This window comes from Charadrius vociferus, unplaced genomic scaffold, assembly GCF_000708025.1.
Source record: "Charadrius vociferus isolate BGI_N301 unplaced genomic scaffold, ASM70802v2 scaffold413, whole genome shotgun sequence".
Lineage (NCBI taxonomy): Eukaryota > Metazoa > Chordata > Aves > Charadriiformes > Charadriidae > Charadrius > Charadrius vociferus.
Genome location: NW_009647738.1, coordinates 793,426 through 815,882, shown reverse-complemented (window position 1 = coordinate 815,882; position 22,457 = coordinate 793,426). Strand labels below are relative to the sequence as shown.

Here is a 22,457-nt window from a genome sequence, read left to right as displayed (position 1 = left end):
CCCCCCTCCCCAGCAGCCCCGGGGCACCCCTGGGGCTTACAGCCTGGGTGAGGAGAAGATGGCTGCCAGGCCTTGTCCTCTCAGGACAACCGTTTGCCCACGCGTGGTGGCCAAGAAGTGGGGGCTTGCTGCCCTCCAGTGGCAGGACCGCTGGGGGGAGCCAGGGGTGGCTGGCAGCGGGTTGTGCAGCCCTCCTGGTGCCCTCCATGTCTGCCCTGGGCCCCTGGGCTGGAGGTTGCCCTTAGCCAGAGCCACTGCACAGCAGTGTTCAACATAGGCAGCCATCATGGCCCCAGTGCTGATGGGGACCCCACGCCTCAGCATCCTCTGACCAAGGTGATGTCCCAGCCCCTGGGACAGCTATGGAAGCGGCGCTCTCCATTTTATTTAAAAAAACCCCAAATCTTTGTCACAGGACAACAGGCGAAGGAGCAGGGCAGCGGCGCTGGGCACTGTCTCCTGCCCCTGCTTTGCCCCAGGGCTCCCCAGAAAGGGAAGGGTCTGCACTGGGGATGAGAAGGGGTAGATGCTGCTTCCAACAGACACAGTTGCCAAAGGGGCTGAGAGCAGAAAGCTGCACGCTGCAGACCCCATCAGCCAGACCACAGCACTGGAAGCCTTCTTGTGGCCTCCTCCCTTCGGGGTTCATTTTTCGGGAGCAAAGGGACTGTTCGGCAAGTGTCCTTCTCTGGCCACAGCTGGGCTAGCAAAGCTTTGCCTTCCTTGTTCTGCTAGCGCTGCCCCACACCACAGATGATCTTACCCATCCATCCCTCCACCTCCCAAACCAACAGCATCCCCTCTCCCAGCCCACCAGCACCAGTAACAGCAGACTTCTCCCACTCAGATACAGTCACATCACACAGGGAGGGGAACAGAGGGATATCCAAAAAGAGCAGCAGGGATCTGCCACTGGTTAAAGCATGCCAGACAGCCAGGCAAGATGGGTCCCTGCGTCCCGGAGGAAGGAAGAGGAAAAGAGAGGTCAGTCCATGAGTGGTAGCACAAGGTCGCTGCCCAGCTGGGCGTCGCAGCCCATTGCTTGTATGCCTCCCCCTTCCCTGCTGAAATTCTCCGCCATCCGCAGCCCTGCTTCATCGGATGATGGGTGCCGAGCGGTCGTTGGTGACTGTGGGACGCAGCTTGACTGTGGCAAAGGGGTTGGTACCTCTGGAAAGGGAAAGGAAACAGGCAACCATCAGGAAATCTGCAAAGACCATGCAGGGGTCCTGTTGACCAAGCAAAGACTATTTGGTCCTGCCAGACAGCCGCCACCATGCCAAGGAGGAGAGCATGGTAAAGCTGGCTGCTGAGTATGTTTTCTCCCTCTTTAACACACCCTGCTGCAGGTTCCCGTGTGGTGCCCCTGGGCTCCTCTCAGGGCTTCTCACCCTCCCTCTTCCATGGGATGAAGAAGGGGCACTAGCATAAAGCTGTCCCTTGTGTTAGCACTCTACACTTGTGGCTCCTGACCTCCAAGCAAGGAGTCAAGGAGCAGAAAGAGGCCGCAGCACCATGCCAGAAACATGGAGACACCAACCCAGCTGCAGGGGGAAGGAAAACAGGGATTTATGGCAAATCTCAGATCCACAGACCTGACTCATCAAAGGTAAAAGCCAAGTCCCTTCCACCTCCGTGCTTTTCAAGCAGGCGGAGCTGCACAAATCATGTAGCTCCACACTCAGGCTGCAAGCTGCTATTGTGGCTCTTCCTAGATGGATTAGAAGGAGCATGCAGGTCTGGCCATCTGCTCAGGGTGCTCAGGCCCTACCTTGTATTGCCAGAGGTAGGAGAGAGCCTTCCCAGTCAGCTAGAATGGCCCACCTCTGGTGGACCCACCTACTGTCCTGGAAGGTGGGTTATGCGTTGCTTTCCTCCAGACTTTTGCATTCCCTGTTACTCCCACATTTGATAATCCAAAAGATTAAATATTAATAGTATTGTAAAAATAGCCCCTCCCCGGCCTGATGATTCCAGAGTGCAGCTGCACGCCTCACTCACCGTGGGAAGAGTTCAGGGGGCTGCTCAAATACTCCTGATTTCTGCAGTGAAAAGAAAGGCAGCAGTGAGCGATGCGGGGTGGGGAGGGGAATGGTGAGACGAAAGTGGGGCAGGAAACACTGCACACACAGAGGAAGATTTCACAAAACACTTAAGTGAGTTAAGACCCCAAGTCCTACTAACGGGGCTCTGACTCCTTATTCATTCAAACTTTGCATAATCTCACAAATTCACCACTACAGATAACACCCTGACTTCTGTGGTGGGGGTTGTCCATACACCACAGGTTCCGTATTGCCCTGAGACATCTCCCTTTGTCTTGGGGAAGAAAGGAGATGCCTCAAATCCCCAAAATGTCATGTCTTAAGAGCACAGCAAGCAGTGACATTCTGAGCTACATTGCACCCTGCCAGCACAGCCAGAGATGCCCCCCTCATGTTGCCCGCACATTCTGGCAAAGAGTTCATCATCAGTGCCCTCACACGTTTCCTGCATCCATGGGGAACTCAAGAGCTGTAGCTACCTACCCTACACCACATACTGCTTAAATGTGGACCAACCTGATGGAGAAAGATGGACCTATGCCCTGTGGCCCTTATTCTTGGCCAGTAGATAGTGAAGGATCAGTGACAACTGGCCTGCTAAAGTATGTCAGTTTCTGTAGCTGGTGGCAGACAAGAAAGCCACATGTGGCTGTCTGTGTTACAGTTGGGAAGGCAAACACGTACATTTGCTCCTGGCTCAACTGGAGGATGGCTTGGGCAGAAGTTTAGAGCAAGGCTGAGTCCTTCCAAACTTCTGATGAGGCTCAATCACTCTGCCATGGTACTCCAAATGCTCCAGGCACTTCACTGCTCAATCCCAGGTCTATCCCTACACCCTAGTCCTGGGACCAGACAGAAACCAGTGACCCAGAGGCGGGGTTTGGCTACAGAGCCTGTTCCCCTCTGTGCTGTGCAGCCTGAGGCTCCCCGAAACCACAGAGCAGGACATGAAGGTAAAAAAAAAAAGAATTAAATGATGCATTTTTCAGTCCTTAGAGCCATCCAGTTGCTTGCAACCTCTCACTGGCCTAGAATTAGTGGCCAGAGATGAGGTTTCCCAGCCTCCTCTGAGACTGAGCAAGTGATGCCCCATGGGCAGCACCATTTTTCCCTCTCCCAGGTCCTCTCCTTTAACTGTCCTCAACTTTAACTTTGTCCTCACCAGTCAACTCCCCACAGCTGGAAGCAATGATAAGTGGAGGATTTCCTTCCCAGTACGCCATCAGTTGGACACAACTTGTTGTAAGGCTCTCCAAAATAGCTGTGCCCTCAGCCTTTGCCCCTAGCTTTTCCCCTCCCCCAGCTGTGACTTTAACCCAACACTTCACAGAATCACAGAATTTTCAGAGTTGGAAGAGACCTCTAGAGATCATCTAGTCCAACTCCCCTGCTAAAGCAGGATTGCCTAGAGCACATTACTCAGGACTGCATCCAGGCGGGTTTGCTTGATTTTAGAAGAGGAGCCCGATGAAACTCCTCTCCACTCTTTGAAGGGAGAAGAAGGATGGCATCTCTGTTAGCTGGTCACCCACTCCCAGCCCAGCCTGATCACTCCATGGTCCTACTATTAGCAGAAAGAGGCGCTGCCCTGGAGCCACCAGAAATCAGGCTGGGAGGTCATGGAGAAAAGAACTGAACTGAAGGGCCCCTGGTGAGCAAAAAGAGAGAGAAATGACAAGGGAACTGGCAGAAAAGCAGTCCCTCGAGGGAGGAAAGCCTGCGGATCTTCACATACAAAGCCGACTGGCAAGGTCCACCAAGACATGGTGGCATGGGAACAGACTGGGTGAGAAAGGTCAGTGCTAACAAGACCCTTTAGGTCAGGAAGAAAAGGGATCACACACCAACATCTGGAAGGTGTTTTTCTTTCTCAGAAGGCCAATGGAGAAAAGGTGTGCCTTGGAGGATGAAAGTTAGACATACCCCACTCCACACACACACACCAGTCACTCCTCCTGCACTCACCTTGGAGCCAGAACTGACAGGGGTGGCCACCGCACTCTGGTGACTGCTGGCACCCATCGGGAGGGGAGGTGGGTTTGGCAAACTGGGCTGGGCAGCAGCAGGCCAGTAATTGCTAGAGGAAGGAGTGTTGGGATGGTCCAGGATGTCATCCATACTGTGACTGCTTCGCAGTGGGAAGGACCTGAGCAAGAGGAGAAGACAGCGGGGTGAGAGTCAAAGAGCAAGGAACAGGGAGCATCACAGGTGCTATCCACAACATGTATCTCTGGGATGTCTCTGGAGGAAATACACATGGCTTGGACTGGTCCAGTCACAAGCGCCTTTGAGAAGATACCGCACATGTTAGGCGAGCCATCCAGGGTAAGCCTGTGAGATCTCAGGGCACAGCAAGGCTCTCAGCAGATGCTTCAGCATGGGAGCACTGCAGCTCTCCACAGGGCACACCCCAAACAGGCACCCCACTGGTGTCAGCAACCTAGAAGGAGCCATTCCAGCTCCTGCCTGGCTGATTGCTCTCCTGTTACCTGGTGGCTGTCTCCTCCATCTCCCTCGCATCCTGCAGAGGCTTGACATAAGCTTCGGGGAACCAGCCGCGTCTAAGGCACAGAAGCAGAGACGAATGAGGTCCAGGCAACCATGGTTTGTGGCTCTTCAGATCCAGCTGCCAAGCACTCCTGATCTACACCCATCCCACACATCAACCAAGCCGCTGCTGCCGCTACCTCATGTGACAGGGTTTCTGTACATCTTTCACCCCCAGGTGGAGCACGCGGTTATTGCGAGACAGCCGTTGAGCTTGGAGCAGGACTAGCTTATCTCAGAGGCTGTGCAAAATTCCTGCTCCGGGGAGTAACGCTTGTGCAATCCAGGAAGAGACGTTCTGACTGAGCGCGATGGCCAAGGCCAGCGCACAAGGAAGCTGTGGAAATCCCTTCTCCTCAGGGCAAAGCAGCTCCACCCCAGAAATCCCCCCCAAAAAGAAAGGCACTGCTCTTGCTCATCTTACATCTGAGCATGAGCTTCCCTCCAGAGCATGGTGCAGGGATGCCGTGTTTGTTTTGCAAACAGGTGTTGGCCGGCAGCGCCATGGGGAGTAATTCAGTAAGCGGTGGGTGCAGCAGTTTCCATGCCCTGTCTGTGCTGGAGGGTGCGGTGGCTGTTGTGGTGTGAGCTGAGAAACGCTGGGCCTCTCAGGTAACTCCAGCAGTTCATGGCCCTGAGCTGGGTCCCATGACAAGAGTCACTCAGTCACGCAAGCTGGGAGGAGGTCACTGCATCCCTGGTCCTTACACCCACAGCCCCTGGAGCCTTCTCAGGCAGCTCATCCACGCTCACCCTGTCCCACCGCATCTTCTCTGCTTGGAGAACCCCCGTGCTAAGCACAAGACATGACATGGCGATGTCCCACCCAGATGGTGGCTGAGACATAGTTGCCCAGGCCATACCAGGAGGGGAAGAGGGACACAGTTTTGGATTTAAGCCTCCCAGCTCCAGACCTGACAAGCCCACACCAGGCCAATTTACGGCACCAAAGTCACGTACGTTGATGAGCCCTCCAGCTTGCCATACAGCCAGCCATTCTGTGCGTCCGGCATCAGCACCGTGATGACATCCCCGGGGTCAAACCGTAGCAGCGTCCGGTTGGCACCCGTCATGTGGGCCACGATAGCCTGCACTCTCACCATGCCGGTCCTCCTCCTGCCTTCGCTGCCGCTGCTGGCCTCTCCAAAGGAACCCGAACGGGAGGTACGGCCAGTAGGGAGCAAACCTGCAAGGAGGCATCAGAGGTGTCTGGCTGGAGCCCGGCATCCTCCTGCAAGACCTATGCTGCCTCGAAGACACCCACACTTCCCCAGTCAAATAATTCTCCTAGAGGAGTAGATGGCCTTTCTCTGTAGGCAGAGAGCAGGGCATAGCATGGGAAAGGGTAAAACATTCATCTTGCAGAAGAATATCAACCCAAGCTGAAACTACTTGCTTTGCACTATGTCCTCTTTGGCCAGATGTCTAGGGCACAGGCACTGCCTGCTAAATATCTGGCTGATGTCCCTCTTCCCAACCCTGCCAGAGCAACCGAAAATTTGAGTCTTTTTCCTCTCTCCCCACTCTTTCTTTTGGTTTGTTTTTTTTTTTTGTTTGTTTTTTGGTTTTTTTCTTTTGTTTGTTTGGGGGTTTTTTTAACACTTTCAGGAAGCAAAAGCAGGTGAGACATAAGGTAACTGGCTGGGTTTCGTAGGGCAGGGTAATATTTAATCTGGTAGAGCAAGGGAAGGTGCATTACCAAAATGGGAACTCCAGTAAGAACCAGATCTCATGGTTCAAGGAGCCTTGAAAATTACACACCTGTGGGTTCCCCTCCTCATGCAGCCAGCCAGGAAACCTGGCCTTGTCCTGGATGGACCCTTCTCTGAAGACTGAGCTCACCCTCTGCTTCACTCAACCTTGCCCTCCCCAGCTCCCATACGCACTGTCCTCTCACCATGCCCAGTGATGTGGCTGAGGACTGGTAGTCTGATAGAGCTGTGGTCCCTCCCCAAAGCCAACCCTGCTCCCAGAGAGGCCCAACCACTGTGTGTCTCCCCAGTTTTTCTCCTGGACATGAATCATACTTGCTGATGGTGTCCGCCGCAGTGGCTGCCTGGGGGAATCTGATTGAGGAGACAGTCTCATTTCTGGAGGCTCCGGAGATAAGACACTGGATCTACTCCCAGTCATGGGAGAAACAAGGGGTCTCTGGGGCTGTTGGAAGGAAAGGAGACTGAATCCACAGGGCCTGCATCAAGTGGGACATGCTCTCAGAGATACCCAGTCCCTCTCAGAAAGCCAAACCCAACACATTCCCCCATTGCAGCCATACACATGCTTCCCTTCGTCTGGGCCAGGAAGGGACACAGCAAATACCACAGTCGGCCAAGCACAGGCCTTGCTCTGCAGCCTCGCCACTGCCAAGGCAGAGGCTGTCCATGGGCTCCTCACCATCTCGAGGTGGGTGGGGGTGAGCCGGCCTGACGGATATCCCTGGCTGTGGGAGGCCGTGAGAAGACCTTGTGAGTGGCTGTTTGACGGGTTGCGGCTGGCTTCCAGCTGCTCCTTCCACTGTGGAGTCTTGGTCTGGATCATGCCCCGTGCCTGGGGAGAGAGGGAAAAAGAAGGGGTGATAGACAGGGTAGAACAGCTAAAGAGGGAGCTGAGGGCTGCCACGTGCATTAGATTAGAGACCAGGTCCTCCCCACAATAATGTTTGTGGGAATAGCTAAACAGAGCCCCAGGAGAGTGAATTTCTAGGATGGCACCCTCCATCAGAGACCCCGTGGTCCCAATGACCCTGCCATAAACACCTACGTCACCCTTCCCTCTCCCATCGCCCACACAGCCAACTAACACCATGTCAGCACCACCCTCACCGCTGGCCGTGCTCTCCCAGCCCAGTACAGTCAGACTAGACTCCACAGCAAGAAAGGAAATAAAATTTCCCACCCAGTCCATGCAGAGATGCTGCCTTCACCCAAGGAGCGGCTCAGCCCTTGCTCCCTCCTGCCTGCATGGCCCTCCTTCAGCCATGCTGGTACTCCCTCAGCTCCACTCCCTGGCACACCAGGGCCGTACCCTGCTGTAAAACTGGAGGAGAATGTTGTAGAGCATCTGGTGCTTTTCAGCCAGGAAGCGGTAGCGGCGTTTCTCCTCCAGCTCAGCCTCCCTCTGGCTCTCAGAGACAAACACCTGCATCTCTGAGCGCAGTCGCATCACGTTCTCCTGGACCACAGGGGAAAGAGGAAGGAAGGGATCAGCATAAATCCATCTGAGTGGGCTCACACACGGCAAGGGAAGGGTTGAAACAGGTCATCATGTCTACCAGCTTCCCAGTCCACTCAAAGTGCTGGAGCAGCACAGACGAGCTAGAGCAGAGTGCCAGGGATTAAGTCCTTGCACACTGAGGGTTGCTAAATGAGGAAAGGGCTTGGCAGGACTGAGTACCACAGGTCAGCAGCACCCTGTAGAAAAAGAGTTTCCTCCTTTCCAGATAAGCCTGCTGCCTTTTGAACGTTGGGGCCAACACCTTGGCTTTTAAGGAAGGACAAGGTTGCTTAGAAACCAGCCCTGACTCCAGAGAAATCATCCAGTTCTTTTTCCAACTCCCCTTCCTGCAGTCACTGCTCACCTTCATCTCCCGGACATTTTTATCACGGGCCCTCTCCATTCTCCACAGCTCTGCCATGCACTTATCCAGGTTGGTGGCTCTGCGTTGGTACTCCAGCTCATACTGCTTCTGGCTTTCCTGCCAGGGACAAACCAGGCTGGGTGAGGAAACAGAGACCCAACCACACTGTGATGCAGCAAGGGTCCTGCTCTGATGGGCGGTTGAGTAACTGAGTCCCTCTGAAATCAGGCTTCCCTTGGACCTCTTATAAAGTCTTTCTTTACCTTTCTCTTCATTTTGAAGGATCCCAGAGTGCTAATGAGTCTCAGGATCTCAGGAGCAAGAACTGGTGCCCAGCTCCCCCTGCACTGGCAGCAAGCCCCCAGGTCTCTGTCTGTCTCCCTCCGTGACACTACCCACCAGCATGGCCAGCTGGGCCACAACAGCACTGGACCCACACCTATTCAGAGGCTGTGGTTCAGGGAAGCTGGGAATTCTGCTTTTGGGATGCCAACTCTCTCAGCCCTGTTGAAGCATTCAGCAAGTCCCGCTGCACAAAGGAGAACAGCTGTCTGCCCTCTTTAGCCCTCCATCATCAACCAAACTACTGTGGGTTTGGTCCATAATGGGAGAAGAAAATAAGCCCCCCTAACTCCTGCTGAGGAAAGTTGAGGAAACACCTCAAGAGCTCAAGCAAAAGCCCTTGGGTGGAGGGCAGAGGGAAATGAGGAGGGCTGTGCAGGAGAAGGGAGTTCATCACTCACGCTGATGAACTGCACGTCCATTTTGGTGTTCTTCTCCATGTGCTGCAGCAGGTCCACGTGGAAGGTCTGAGCCTGGAAGAGGCAAAGGAGCCATCACCCTCATCCCTTCATCATATGGGGTGAAGGGGTGGCTTGCAAAGCCCACAGAGCGAGTGACTCCTTTGCCACCTAGACCTCATACAGAAGCCAGAAACGGGCACATTAGGACTACATGGAGGAGCCCTGCAGCCTGGGGGTGGGCACTCAGCACCCACCGGACCATTAACCCCTGAGTTTCAGCACAGGCACGAACAGCAGTATCTGGAAGGGTTAGCGTCCCTTCCACTCCTGTCCCACCACTGCCACCCAGGAAAAGAGAGGATGGCCTCACCACATCTTCAGAGCCAGGCATTGCTCAGTCTACTGCACATCTGCCACCACACTTGAGGAGAGGTGGTGACAGTCCACCAACAGCACCAAACATTGAACAACAGCCAGGCTCTGGGCATGCCAGCTCTGTAACACACCTCTGTCATACACAGCAGGGACAGCAGGGAGGCAGGCACCTGCCAGCAGGCATGTCAGAGGGCAGGAGATGGGGCAAATCGGGCAAAATGCCAGCATGCTGTGGTTAAGGAAGTCCCTTTTTCCCCCCACCTGCACCAGCCCCCAGGAAAACCACTCACCACGACTTCTAGATCAGAGCTCAGGAGTCTCTGCGTGTTGGACATCTGCATCAGAATTTCACCTTCAGGGAAAAAGACGGGAGAGGGTAGAAAAATTCCACGGCCATTTCTGTGTAGAATACAACTCAGGGTGATGATATACGGGCGTTGAAAGTCCAACAGATATCGCAACACACTGCTCTCTGCACCCTGAGAGAGGCTGGTAGCCTTTCTCCCCAGGCTCCACCATCACTCCCCAGGCACTGCCAACATGGGATTGCTCCAGCCCACAAAGCTGCCAGACCAGCACTGCTACAGCCCCAGGTGCCGGCAGGCAGCTTCGGCTCTGCCATGGGCTCCAGGTGCTGGGTTTCTGCTCTGCCACTGCCCCTACAAGGCCCATTTCCATCCCCAACGGCGCCCCAGCTACGGTGCACGGTTCTGGCTGTCCTACAGGAACGAAGCTACAGCACTCGCTGCCAATGCTGTGTGCAGTCCCGCTGCACCCGTGTTGGTAGTATGAAACCGTGAAGGGAAGACACTGATGACAGGGAGCATAAGAGTGAGCCGTGCAGATGATGGTAGGACTCTGCAGAAGGGACACATCTGCTGGAAGATTTTTACTAAAATGCTAAGTATCAGAGCAGCTCCCTGAACATATTTTCAGCTGCTGTCATTAGGCTGCAGAATTATTTGCGCTGCTGAGTGTAAGCCCCTCAGCTCTGAGCTGCCGTTTCAGCTGACTGCAGGCTCAGGAGGACAGACTGCAGGCTCAGGAGGACACCACCTCATCAGCTGTTGTCAGTCCGTGCTCTCCAGCTTTTCCCTCACATGTGCAATGAGGAGCAAAATGTTCCTCCAAGATGAAAACTTCAACTCTCAGGGCAGAATGCCTCAGCAAGGACTGGTTTCCATGAGAGGTCCATCACTGGAGGTCCATCCCAGGAGCTGCGCTCAGTTGTTGGTCTCAGAAAGGTACAGGGGAGAGTGCTGGGCCTTGGGGTTATTCAAGGATATACAATAAATTTGACTCTTACTGCCTGGACAGGGCCAGGCACTGTGAGACACCATTTACAGGAGCTGTCTTCCTTCCCCCAATACCTAGAAAGGGACGAGCTAAGGGGGGAATGACAAAAAAACGTAGCTGTGGCTCATCACGGGGCAGAGGATGGCGAGCAGGAGAGCCTTACCCAGCATGTGTGAGGTGGAACTCTGCAGCGCTTGCTCCCCAATCTTCTCGATTGCCTTAAAATACACTTCAGCCGCTTTGGATAATGCTGTGAGAAGAGGAGAGGGGAGGTAAGGATCTGGCCTGCCTTCCCACCATCACCAGCCCCAACAAGCAGTACACAGGACAGCCACCCCCTGGTACCTCCCCTATAGGCAAGGGTACCCTGTTTGTCCTCATCTGTGCCTCATAAGAGCAGTGGATCCAGAAGCAGGAGAAGAGTGCCAAAGAGCAGCTCAGGACAAGTCATAGGAGGGGACCAGCAGCCTTGTTCTGGGTGACGGCACAGCTGGTGCCCAGGACAGATGTTGCAGCACAGTCTGGAGCCCAGGCCATGCGGTACCCCACTCACCGTGGAAGGCACGCAGGTAGTTATTTCCCAGGTACACCAGGTTCTCCAGCGCAGGGTTGAACTGCTCCAGGATACTCTGTGGCCAGGCAGAAACACGTTAACGTCAGTCTTCCCCACGTCCCAGAGACCTCAGCAGGTCGATGCCCTCCCGCTGTGGTTCGGCTGAGTGCAGCAGGGATGCAGAGATCTCCCCCAGCCACGACGCTGGATGGCTGCGCGGTGATGTACGGCCAAGCGCCAAGTCAGCTCCCTGCATCAGAGGTAGCTGCGACCTTCGGCTGCCCTGAGTCCTCTCCAACCAGCTGGGAGAGGAGCAATGGCAGAGGGCAAGGTAGCTTCCTGGAGAGCCAAGTGGTCACCTGAAAATGGCTTTCTCCCAAGGCCCCACACTCACTGCAAACGGGGGAGTAACTGCAAGGGGATCTGAGCAGCCTTTTCCCTCATCCCCGAGCCTGTTGGGGTGAGGGCCACTGCTTTTTATCCAGGCACGAACACGACTTTTTCCTGGCCAGGATACAGTGCACTGCCAGACTCGGCACCTTAGAGAAGGGATGGATTGCTTCAGACCAGCCTCTCCGCTCTTACCTCCTCTATGTATCAAAGGTGTTTATTGCCAGCAGCAGAGCAGACCAGGGGGTAGAATAAGCAATTCCCCCTTCTCCCAGCCCTCCCCACCTTGGTGCAGCACCGATGTGCGTAGGGAAGCCTTCGTGAGATCAGGCTGCTTTTTCCAGCAAAGGGGAAAACAGCTGACTGAGCTCCAGCTTCCTACCAGCAACCAAGGCATGTCACCCTTCATAAACATGCCCCATATCCAAACCACCCTGGTTGCCCAGTTCCTTTCACGGATCTGCCTTGGGTGCCACACCACCCTCCCCCTCCTGCCAGCGGTCTGCTCTCAAACACAGCCCAGAGCCCACAGGAGCTGCTGTAGTTCAGCCCGGGGATGGATCCAGCCCTCGGCTGTCCACCCTTCAAGGGAGCCTTTGGCAGAAAACAGCTCTCCTCCCACCCGCGCATCTCCCCTATGCAGACAGTAGCAGCCTCTGGCGTCGGCACTTACCTTATAGATGGAGATGGTGGATCTGTAGGACAGGTCCATCTCCAGAGCTTTTTCCTTTTTCTATGATGAAGCAAGGAGCAAAGGAGAGCACAAGGTGCTATACCAGCCCGGAGGACTCTGCTTCTGCAGAGCCAGCTGGATGGAAAGAGCCCGTCGCTGGCAAGGTAGGACAGCAGGAAGACACAGCCGTGGTAAAAAAGGGAACGGAGCACTGCTGGAGTTTAATAATTCACCAGCCAGGAGCCTGGAACTTGATCTTTGCAAGTAACCAGACTCTGGGAAGAGAAGAATCCTGTGACAGCCAGCAAGGGCATGTGACCGCCTCCTTTTTAATTATTGATTGCCTGCTCTGTACCCAGCTCCACCTGCCCTGACACCTGCGGAGCCAGCCACCTGCCAGAGTAACCGCCTTATGGCTCGCTGCCTCTGTCACTGCCACCGCTCGGAGGTGGCTCACTCAGCCTTGCTGTGCTAACAGAGCATCTTCAGGTCTCTCGCACGAAGGCACCTCGAGTCAGGAGATCCTTATCAGCTTGTGATCACAGGCAGCAAGTAACTGGGGGGGGTAAACATAAAGAGAGCTCAAAATGGGTTCCACCTCTTCCCTGCCCACTGTTCCGCCACCCCAGGCCTCAGCCCTCTGGCTCTTTGCCTCCCCCAGCCTCCCAGTCTCAATATGAGCCCCACCAGCAGGCACGAGCTTGTGCCTGAACCCTCCGGCTCTCCCCACCTGCGTGCAAGGAGCCCGAGCACAGCATCACGCTGGGAAGTCCCTGCGGACGGTGCAGGCTTATAAAGAGAAGGGGAGAACGCAACCCAGGGGGAAAAAGCAGAAGGGAGCTCATGTTCTCTCCATCTTGAGATGTAGGGTTTTGTGTTCCCACAGGAAGGTAGTCCCCTCTGTTACGGAGGAAAAAGAAAATCTTTACTCCACATTAACAGCCCTGTAATTCCACAATCTCATTTGTGAAAGTGAAAATCAGAAGGCAGATAATCAGTTTCTAGCCCTATTCATGACTCAGTACCCACACTCCTGCCAGTGGTGTCCTTTTGGAATCAGTGGGCACCAGGTCCAGCAGACTTGCAGCAGTTACCTTGTCCAGGATCCACGTAGGGCTACCAAAATTAAAGCCTCATCTCCTGTCATTTGTAACCTGAGGGATTTCAGTGTTCCTCTTTCTAGGCCTGACCAGCTCCAAGAGGATTCTCACATGGGAGTGGGTACAAAGCCACTCCATTGGCTGTAACGGATAAGCCCAGCATGCAATGCCACACTTCATGGGACCACCAGCCACTCAAGACCACACACGTGCTCCCAGGGCTGGCAGCAGGGACAGGCCATTCACCTCTTCAGCCCATACAAAGGGTATAATCCTGTGTCTCAAGGGGCCCAATTCCTGATTTTCTACCTGTAAGAAATTCAGAGGCTACAAGCTCAGAACCCCTCTGGGACTTTGCACAATGGAGAGAGAGACAAGACACCCATAGACCGCATGATGGAACCAAATGCAAACCTCTCTTTATTTCAGGTCATGTTAGTTTTTTCACAGAAGCACCGCTCACGAGAGCGGTACATCCCATCAAAAGCAAATGATTAAGAATTCAGTTTTCCAGGTTACTCCTCAAAACGCCTCCCAATAGATACATAAATTATTTATAAATATGCAAAATTTACCGCAGAAACATCAAGTAGTGTAGCATTCCCAATGGAATTTCCAGCAGTAAAAAAAAAAAAAACAGTAAATCCAAATTGTCACAGGGTCAGCTTCTTTGGTGGGAACCGATCTCAGAGCATTTCAATTCCACATTAAAAATAAAGAGAAACGATCTCTCTACCAAGCCAAGGCTATTGTCCCTCATCTTGAGCTTGCTGCGAGTAAAGATAGGCTTTCACGTCTCAGCCCTTGAGCAAAGAGTAACACAGCAAGTCAGGCAGCACAAAAGAGTCTCTGGGGTGGTCTGCTCCCACCCTGGGCACAGTCAGTACCGACGTTGCCAGCCCATCTCGGAGGGGAAAGAGGAAGGTGCTACAGACAACAAACGGCTCAGGAAAGGTTCCCCCTTCTCCCAAGGCCATTCACATCATTCTGCGTCACATCTACGGCGGAAAGTTGCAGCGTTTCAGCTCCCCTTCAAACTGGGTGCGTTGAGGGAAGAATAATCCCTTTTGCCCACACTCCGAAACACCTCGGCTCCAGCGGGCCAAGTAATCGCTGAACCTTTATCTGGCCCGGGCCTATTCTGTGATGTGGGAAGGTGCATGGTGCTTTGTCAGTGGAGGTGCTGCACAGACAGGAGACAGACTCCCGCTGATACAGCTCAAGACGGGTAGGTGGGGGCTCTGGCTTCTGGGAAGGGCTGTACGGTCAGAAAGCAGAGCAGCAAAACCGAGCACAGCAGCAGAGATGGGGCTATGGCATGAAAGTACCTGTCAGCATTTCACAGCTGTCCGGGAATACACGGGTGTGTCCTGCAATACATGTATATGTGTGCTGTTGTCTATTAAGTATCATTAATTCCTCATTATTATTAGTAGTAGTCCCTCCCCCACCTCAGCGTCTTGGTTCAAGGGCAAATCGGAGCCATTTCAGTGTCTTCTGCTCCTTGCCGTGGGGATGCTGAACAGGACCCCCCAGGTCAGTCATCGGCAGAGATGTTGCACCAGCTGCTCAAACTGCTCCCGCTGCTGGTAGATGTAAAGCTGGGTGTCCCAGAGAGCGTTCACCAGCACGGTGTCGTTCACCTCGTCCAACATCACCTCCGTGTGCAACTGAGGGCTGAGCCTGCATTTGGCAAGACAGCATCACCAGCTGGTCACAGACACGCATGTGACAAGGCAGCGAGCCTGCCAAGCACAAGACTTGTGCAAAGTGGCTCCCGCTGTCCCGGGTGTTCGCTTGCCCCTATCTAGCAGGCTTGCAGAGGAGAAGCCTTCCCCCTCCTTCAAGACCCAGCCGCACTCAAGGCTGAGCCATAGTTCAGCAACTGCACCGCTTAAGTAAGGCATGAGTGCCAAAACACACTGTGCGTGGTGGAACAGGGCAGGACGCGCATCCCCCAAGGACCCTGTTAGACAGCATCCCCAGAGATCCCACTAACTGACGCCAGAAAAGGTGTGCTCGGTCCACTGTTGGGCCATGGCATCCTCCGATATGTCACTGAGGCAGGAGGAAAGGGGGCAGGGGGACGGGTCTGGGCAGGCATGCCTCTGGAGGGGACACTATTTGGGATTACGCATGCCACAGCCAGGTCTGAAGTGAGAGGGATCAAAATAGGTCTGTGCAGAGAGAGGAAAGGAAGCTCCTACCGGAAATACGGGACATCCGTCATCTCGCACCAGGCCCTGGCACGATCCACAGCTGGGCCATCTGCGTCAGTGCACTGCGGGAGAAACAGTCCCAGAGTTAGAGCCTGACTGTCACACTGCTCTCCCCCTGCCTGCAAGAGGCTCCCTTGGCACCAAGTCGAACTTGTGCAAGCCACAGAGGGAGAGGAAAAACCAGGAGCAAGTGCATCCTGTATGGAAACGTTCACCACCAAGACTGGGGTGACTTTTTGCTGTTTTGTTTTGTTTGTTTGTTTTAATATAAGAACAGTACTCCTGATCCTTGGGAGACAAAGAATTGCACCCTACAGATTCTCCATCCATCACAGCATTGAGGGGATTCCCTTAAAGAAACCCCCAGGATGATCTGAATCACAGCCTCCTTGGGATTTCATCCCTATCCATTTCTGTCCAAGCCCAGCACCAGTAGAGCCTGTGATTAACTGGAGGCTTTCTGGGCTATCCTGGGACAGCTTCCCTTAGAGCCCTGAAATAAAAGACAGGGGAAGCAGAGGGACGTCTGGGTATTTTCTGGCTTTAGAAAGCTAATAGGACATAAAGCAACAGAGTAAAGTTTACAGTCAAAACTTCAGTTATGATCATTCATTTGGAGTGTTTTCAGGTACAACATTTAATGAACTTCTTTCTGAAGCATTCAAGAACATATTCCTATTACACACTCCTAACCACAGCTCTGAACTACTGCTTTTTGTTAGTGATACTCCCACTTCTCTAGCATTTGCTAATTTCCCCAGTGGGGATAAAGATTTTCCAAAGAAAAATTAATTGCTGTTTCCTGAAGCTTGATTTTTTTTTTGGTCCAGGTTGTTCAGATGATAATCAATGCTCCCTGGAAAGATACTGAGTTTCATGAACTCATACCTACAAACGTTCCTAGGGGTCACCGACCACCACCCTGTCCTCAGCTCTCACGTGCCTTAGCTCTTTACAGCTGAAGGAACTGCACCTCCCTTGGCACTTGAAACCCCAAACAGGCAGACAGGACTTCAGATCTTCTGTGCTCCCACAATTCTTAGGTTACCCACTACATCCATTCCTTGAACTGGCTGTGGTCAGAGCAGTTCCAAGGAAGTACAATTTTCTTCTATAAGGAAGCAGCTGAAGACTGGAAACCTTTGCTGCCTCCCTGCAAGCAGCCCCAGGGGTCTTCCCCCATCCCCTCCTCCCAGTACTCACACAATCCACCACCATCTTGCCAAGCTCCCTGGCCCCAAAGACGGTCTTCGCCAGCTCCCAAGGGTTGGAGGGGCGGAAAACATCCACAGAGCTCACCGGGACCTGCGGAGGCTTCCCTGTCCCCAGGGAGACCACCAACCCCAGTTTTCTTACTTCCTGCCTCTGACCCTGTGGACAAACAAAAGATTTGTTTGCAAGGACCAACAATTAAGGTGGAACATGTCTTTCACAGCCGTCTTGGGGAAGCTCTGAAAGCCAAGGCAAAAGGCTTAGTAGCCTTTTCTCTCTCCTGTCCTCCCCCTTTATTACTGCCTAGGTGAGACAGGTATCATCCACGTGACTTCAACAGTTCCACTGTCCTGTCCCTTGCAACCCTGGCTGCACCCGAACTCATGGGATCACCCCAAAGATGACTCCGAGGACCAGATGACTGTGACACAGTCTAACTCTTTCAGTCATTTTGGCAACACAGCTCCCCTTTCAGCTACAGGGAGCAGTAGCTGCCAGTAGTTAGTCATCTTTCTGAGGAACTTGCCACACCACAGAAGGCATTCACTCTTCAGCCTTGTGGAGTGCCCTACTATTGTCTTATCCATTTATTTTTGGGCAGGAAAAGGCCCCACAGAGCTGCGTCAAGATACACACACAACCGTCAACTGAATCATCATTGCTCAAAGCAGCAAGGACAGGCTGATGGGGCTGCCTCCCCATCTCACACCCTTGTCAGAAGAGATATTTCACCTGTCAGCCACCATTCCTGACACGTATCCCCCTCCATACACTCCCTCCCAGGGCGCTGCACTACTAACTTGTTTATCCACTACAGAAGCATCCGTTCCCAAATCCTCTTGCCCTTCAAGGAAGGCTCAGTGGAGCGGATAAAGCCCCGGTTACCAGTCAGGGCTATGATTTCCCTCACCTTTTTGATCAGCGTCTTGTTGTACTCGTGGATCTCCGCCATGGCATCGAGGGTCGGGTTGTTGGCTAACAGCCCGCCATCCAGAAAGCGGCCTATTGGCCGGAAATAAGTGGGGGCTGCACCGCTGCAGCGGGCAGCGCGCCATACAAGTTGGTCTGGAGGGAGAGAAAGCATACGGCCTCTTGCAGCAACTTTCCTCTGCGCAAGAACCACCCCGCCTTCGCCAACACAAAGCAGAAGGGGTTGCAGTCCCAGAAGACCCTGCCCTAGATAGTTGTGCCTCTTTCTCCCAACAGTAAGTCCTCCGCTTGGATGCACAGGATTATTCTGGGGGGCTTTAAAAGATGTTCTCACCACTTTCTACATAACCTGGGTCAAATTCACTCTCTACCAGCTTCACTGCTGCTATTTTGATGGTGAACCAGTTACGTTTGCTAAACAAAGCAAGCAGCAAGCTGGGGGCAGCTGCATGCTTCAATAACACAGCTTTTCCATATTAATCTGCTCCTGAGAGCCCAGGGAAAAGTACTGACTGTATCCAGGACTCCTCTAGCAGACCCCTTGTTCATGAACCTCGCTAGCCAGCCCCTGTTCCTACGACAAGAGAAGCCAAGGGAGGAGGAGAGAAGAGAAAAGGGAACCATCACTAGGACCGAGCTACAAGTCAAGATCAGGGACAAGCCATTGCTGGGACACCCCGATTTTCAGAGCAATGGGAGGAAGAACAGGAAATCACGTGTCTCTGAGGGATGGCCCCCTCCTCTGCCAACCAGCTGGACTGCTGTGTGCCAGCATTTACCTTCTGGCTGAGTGAGTGGTTTGAAAGATGCGCTCGTCTTGTATTCAGTGGAGGTTTTTGTCTCTGGTACGGGGTAATTCCGGAAAAGGTGGAGCTCAGCTGGCTGCCGGTCACACAATGTCCCTGTCACCATAACCCTGGGAAAAAGGACGTGACAGAATGCATAAAATGGAGAAAAAAATATACTTATGGCTTCAATAGTCTGCACATCACACTCCTCCAGATCTGACCTAAGGAGAGGTTGAGCATCTCTGCTGAGGGGTCTAGAGCATACTCAGGAGAGCATCAACCAGTGCAGCCCCAGGCAGGACTTACTTGGGTTTTTGGACATCTGTCATTTTGGTGTTTTCCCCAAATTCCTTCTTCAAGAACTCATCCAGGGGCTCCGACTCGTAGGGCCGAGAACCCCGGAACACCATGTCCTTCATGCGGAAGTACAGGCAGCGCATGTAGTCCATGGACTTCCCTGAGACGGGCAACAGCATCGGCAGGAGCAGGGGGTGAGAGGAAGGGCAGGCAGAACAAACAGCACATCAGAGATGGGACTCTCCAGGACAAGCGGGGAGATGGGAGGAGTCACTCCCAATTCCATCCCCTTCCCAGGATGCCTGTCATCTGCTCAGACCTCAGCAGTATGACTAGGAAGGATTAAAAGAGAAAGGGCAAGCTTGGAGCTTTGTTTCCCACTACCAGAAAGTGCCCATCACCTTGCCATAAAAACCCCCATGGAGAGAGCAGGAAGAACAGAATACTGCACTCTGCCATCACATGCTTCCCAAAACCCAGAAAGCTGCTCAAGGTCAGCTGACGTGAGAAGCGAGCGCAAAGCCAGGTCTACACTTTCCTTCATTAACAAACACCCCTTCCCTTCTCTGGCAGGGACAACAAATCTCAGTTGGGACTCAGAGAGGCAGCTCCCACCCCATATCCGCTCCCCACAGAGGAGTGATCGAGCCCACAGGAGCAAGAAGGGTCCCATTATTTGCACTGTCCTCACCGTGTACAATAGCCAAGGCCAAGATCCCCCCAGTGCTCGTTCCCGCAATCCAGTCAAAAATCTCCCGAATGGGACGACCCGCAGCCTTTTCAATAGCCAGGAGGAGTTGGATGAGCACCAGGCCCCGGATGCCCCCTCCATCCAGGCACAGGAGGCGGTCATGACTGGAGAGAGACAGACACACGTGACTGGGAGCTGCGGGACAGCTTACAAATCACAGCACACCATGATAACAAAAACACCGCTACGGAGAGCGTAGTCAGTGAACAAATAAATCCAGCGGTGCTTCCTCAGATGCAAATAAGACTGGACCTGGCCAGATATGCCTTGTCAGAGCTGGTGCGCCACTGTTTGCATTTTTAGCCATCTCTAACCTCTACAGCAGAGAGACATTCAAAAGCCAAAAACGCATCCAAGTGCCTTACTATGCAGTAATGTATATTGTGTCATAAATAAAAAGGAGAGTGCCCTAAGTTCCTGCTAGCAGCACTTCAGTGCCAACTGTTCCATGCAAGGTGAGGTGTAGGCACTGCCAAGGCAGTGCACAGCCTGGCAAAGGAGCTGGGTGAGCCTCAGGGCAGTGTGTGGAGATGGGGAAATCACAAAGCCAAAACAGTATTTTGTGGCCAGCAGCAGAGGGGAAGGACAGAGTAGGGGTTTCACCTGCTGAGCTTTAGCTCCACGGCAGCTGCAGGGCTGCAGGCAGGAACAGGCACAAGGTTCTGGCAAAAACTGCAAGGTCAATGGACACTAAGTAACATGAGCTCTGAGGATGCCACATCCCCAGGTGTCGGTAGGGAGAATTCACACACATGGGTTTCACCTTCAAGTTCTACATGGAGCCTGGACAGAAGCTGTTCCTCACTTACTTTCTTCTACCCTCACTGGGTGAGTCCACAACATCTGGTGCCTTCAAGAACTGCCCGAGCGTTGTGGAAATATACAGAAGGTCCTTGTACCCTAGAGGGCCAGGAACATGCAAAAGGAAAAAAATTAGAGACCACTTTGCCACCTGAACCCTCTGATACGTGCCTCAGAGATATCAGTCAACCAAATTATACTTGATCAATTAGAAAACCTTCAATTATTCTTTCTACTTTCTCTCTTTCCTCAGAAAACTTGGTCAAGGTACCCAAAACTCCCACCCCTGCGGTAAATCGTTTCCACCATAATCACACAAAGAACATCCAGCTCCCCAATCAAATAAAGCTCCCTGCAGGAGACACAAGCCATCTTACCCACAGCCACCAGGTACCCCCCCAGGATTAAACTCCACACCAAAGAGGAGAAACCCCGTCCTTTAGAGCAGGCAGCTGGAGATGCACTGGCAAAGACGAAGGATTTGTAGAAGCAGACGCTGAGCACAGTAGGTGAGAGAGAAGGCAGAGCCTAGCAGCGTGTCCACTACACAGTTTACTGCAAGCCATAAGATAAAACCTAAATCTACTCCTGCAAGGTAACCTAGGCAGGAGAGCTGTGGGGACAGAGTGGCTTGTCATTACCACGCAGCCGATGTACACCCAGGCCACCCTGGGTGTGGGGCACCAATCCAGCCTAGGTGAGAAGCCAGCCTGTGAAACCAAAAGAAGAACAGGGGGAGAGAAGTTAAATACTCCTGCCAGCACCCAGGCTGGAAGGTGGCTGTGGATGGCAGTGAATGTGGTGAGGAGTTTCTTCAAGGGCCAGAGTCCAGGATGAAAAAGGGCGTTGCTCTGTCACTGCATCAGAGCTGAAACTTGGGGGGGGGCAGCCTGCCTTCACAAGGCCATGGCGAGAAGAAAGTCCTGGTGTCACCAGCCAGTGACATTTGTGGTGACACAGGACACACTCCAAGGCCTGGGGGGAGGAAACCACCAACCTGAGAGGGGAAGTGGACCAGAAGCCGCTGTTACCTGCCTGCATGCCCCTCACGAGGGTCAGAGCCTCCCTCCACACCAACTCACCCACTGCCCCCTCCGTAACCCCTCATGCTGCCTCTGCTCAAGCTCCAGAGCTCCCCGAAGGAGGAAAGCCAAGCACCTAGTATAGGCCCGTGGGCTTATTCACACAGTCTGCACAGTACAGAGCACAAGCTGCAACACAACCATATATCCCAAGTTTCGCTCGTCCTATGCATAACGTAAACCTTGTGACCAAAGTCGCTTATCCTTGGCCTTCATCCCTTCCCTCTCCCAGCTGCTGGCCTCCAGGATCTGAACAAGCAACGCTTTTAATTTCCTTGTGACACTGGGAGGTCCTCAAGGCAGACCAGCAAAAGTACCTCCCCTTCTGTACATGACCCAGTGGATAAAGTACATGCAGGCAACCAAGTCCTACACCTCTTCCAGAGGGGTGAGGGGAATAAGTCTTCCCTCTCCTTTTTACAGAGCTGCATTGTGTCAGGTCTATAAAACAGGTTTATGGTACAAGAGTTTAAAGTACACACACGGGAAAAACAGAGAAAAGTGAGAAGATCCTGCAACAGCTGAACAAGTACAGAGTCATCAGAAACAGAGACTGTCCCCAGAGCGCGGCCCATCTGAAGAAGAGATCTGAGACATCACCGTGAAGCAAGAAGGGAGGAGAGCAAGGGAGGGCCAGGGAAGGCTTTACCTAAGCTGTTGGAGCTGCTCCGCGAGGAAGGTTGGCCTTCCAGGAAGGAGGAGGCGGCAGATGGTGCCAGGCTTGGGGAGTCAGGGTTGGGTGGGTGGCAGCGTTCGGTCCCTACAGTTTGCAGCAGGTCTAAAAGCACTTTCCGGTTTGCACCTTAGGTGACGAAGGGGGAGTCACAGATCAGAAAGAGAATCAGTGCAGGCACACACTGCAGGGGCTCTGCTAAATCCACAGCAGCCCCGACCCTCATAAAACCTCTGGAATGACCTGAGGAAGGGGAAAGCAAGTCCTGGGTATCTGTCCCTTAACACCAAGCAGCAGGACTTGCGCACAGCAGGGGTACCCAAAGCTGTGCAGCTTCAAGGGTGTGTGCCACACACTTCTTGCCACTGAAGAACCACCCGTGTCTGCTTACGCCTGGGCGGTTCA

At 53.4% G+C, this 22,457-nt stretch overlaps 2 protein-coding genes across 2 annotated transcripts in view; both read right to left on the bottom strand.

Moving 5' to 3' along the window:
* Positions 1–1,094: 1,094 nt before the first annotated feature.
* On the bottom strand, positions 1,095–12,389 carry BAIAP2L2 (BAI1-associated protein 2-like 2). Its single transcript, XM_009881835.1, has 14 exons — positions 12,200–12,389; positions 11,137–11,212; positions 10,747–10,833; positions 9,578–9,639; positions 8,913–8,984; positions 8,170–8,286; positions 7,617–7,763; positions 6,987–7,139; positions 6,620–6,749; positions 5,553–5,778; positions 4,535–4,606; positions 4,011–4,191; positions 2,002–2,042; positions 1,095–1,170 (listed from the first exon to the last, which is right to left on the bottom strand). The coding sequence occupies exons 1-14, from the start codon at positions 12,236–12,238 to the stop codon at positions 1,095–1,097; spliced, it is 1,479 nt and encodes a 492-aa protein (XP_009880137.1). The 5' UTR covers positions 12,239–12,389.
* Positions 12,390–14,674: 2,285 nt separating this feature from the next.
* Positions 14,675–22,457, bottom strand: part of PLA2G6 (phospholipase A2, group VI (cytosolic, calcium-independent)) — a 14,754-nt gene continuing 6,971 nt past the window's right edge. The window contains exons 8-16 of the mRNA XM_009881833.1: positions 22,029–22,181; positions 20,306–20,396; positions 19,437–19,600; positions 18,755–18,905; positions 18,440–18,576; positions 17,641–17,795; positions 16,722–16,889; positions 15,507–15,580; positions 14,675–14,982 (exon numbers count right to left, since the gene is read on the bottom strand). Of these exons, the coding sequence (XP_009880135.1) occupies positions 14,841–14,982; positions 15,507–15,580; positions 16,722–16,889; positions 17,641–17,795; positions 18,440–18,576; positions 18,755–18,905; positions 19,437–19,600; positions 20,306–20,396; positions 22,029–22,181 (1,235 nt within the window). The 3' untranslated portion in view covers positions 14,675–14,840. The remainder of the gene's footprint in view (positions 14,983–15,506; positions 15,581–16,721; positions 16,890–17,640; positions 17,796–18,439; positions 18,577–18,754; positions 18,906–19,436; positions 19,601–20,305; positions 20,397–22,028; positions 22,182–22,457) is intronic.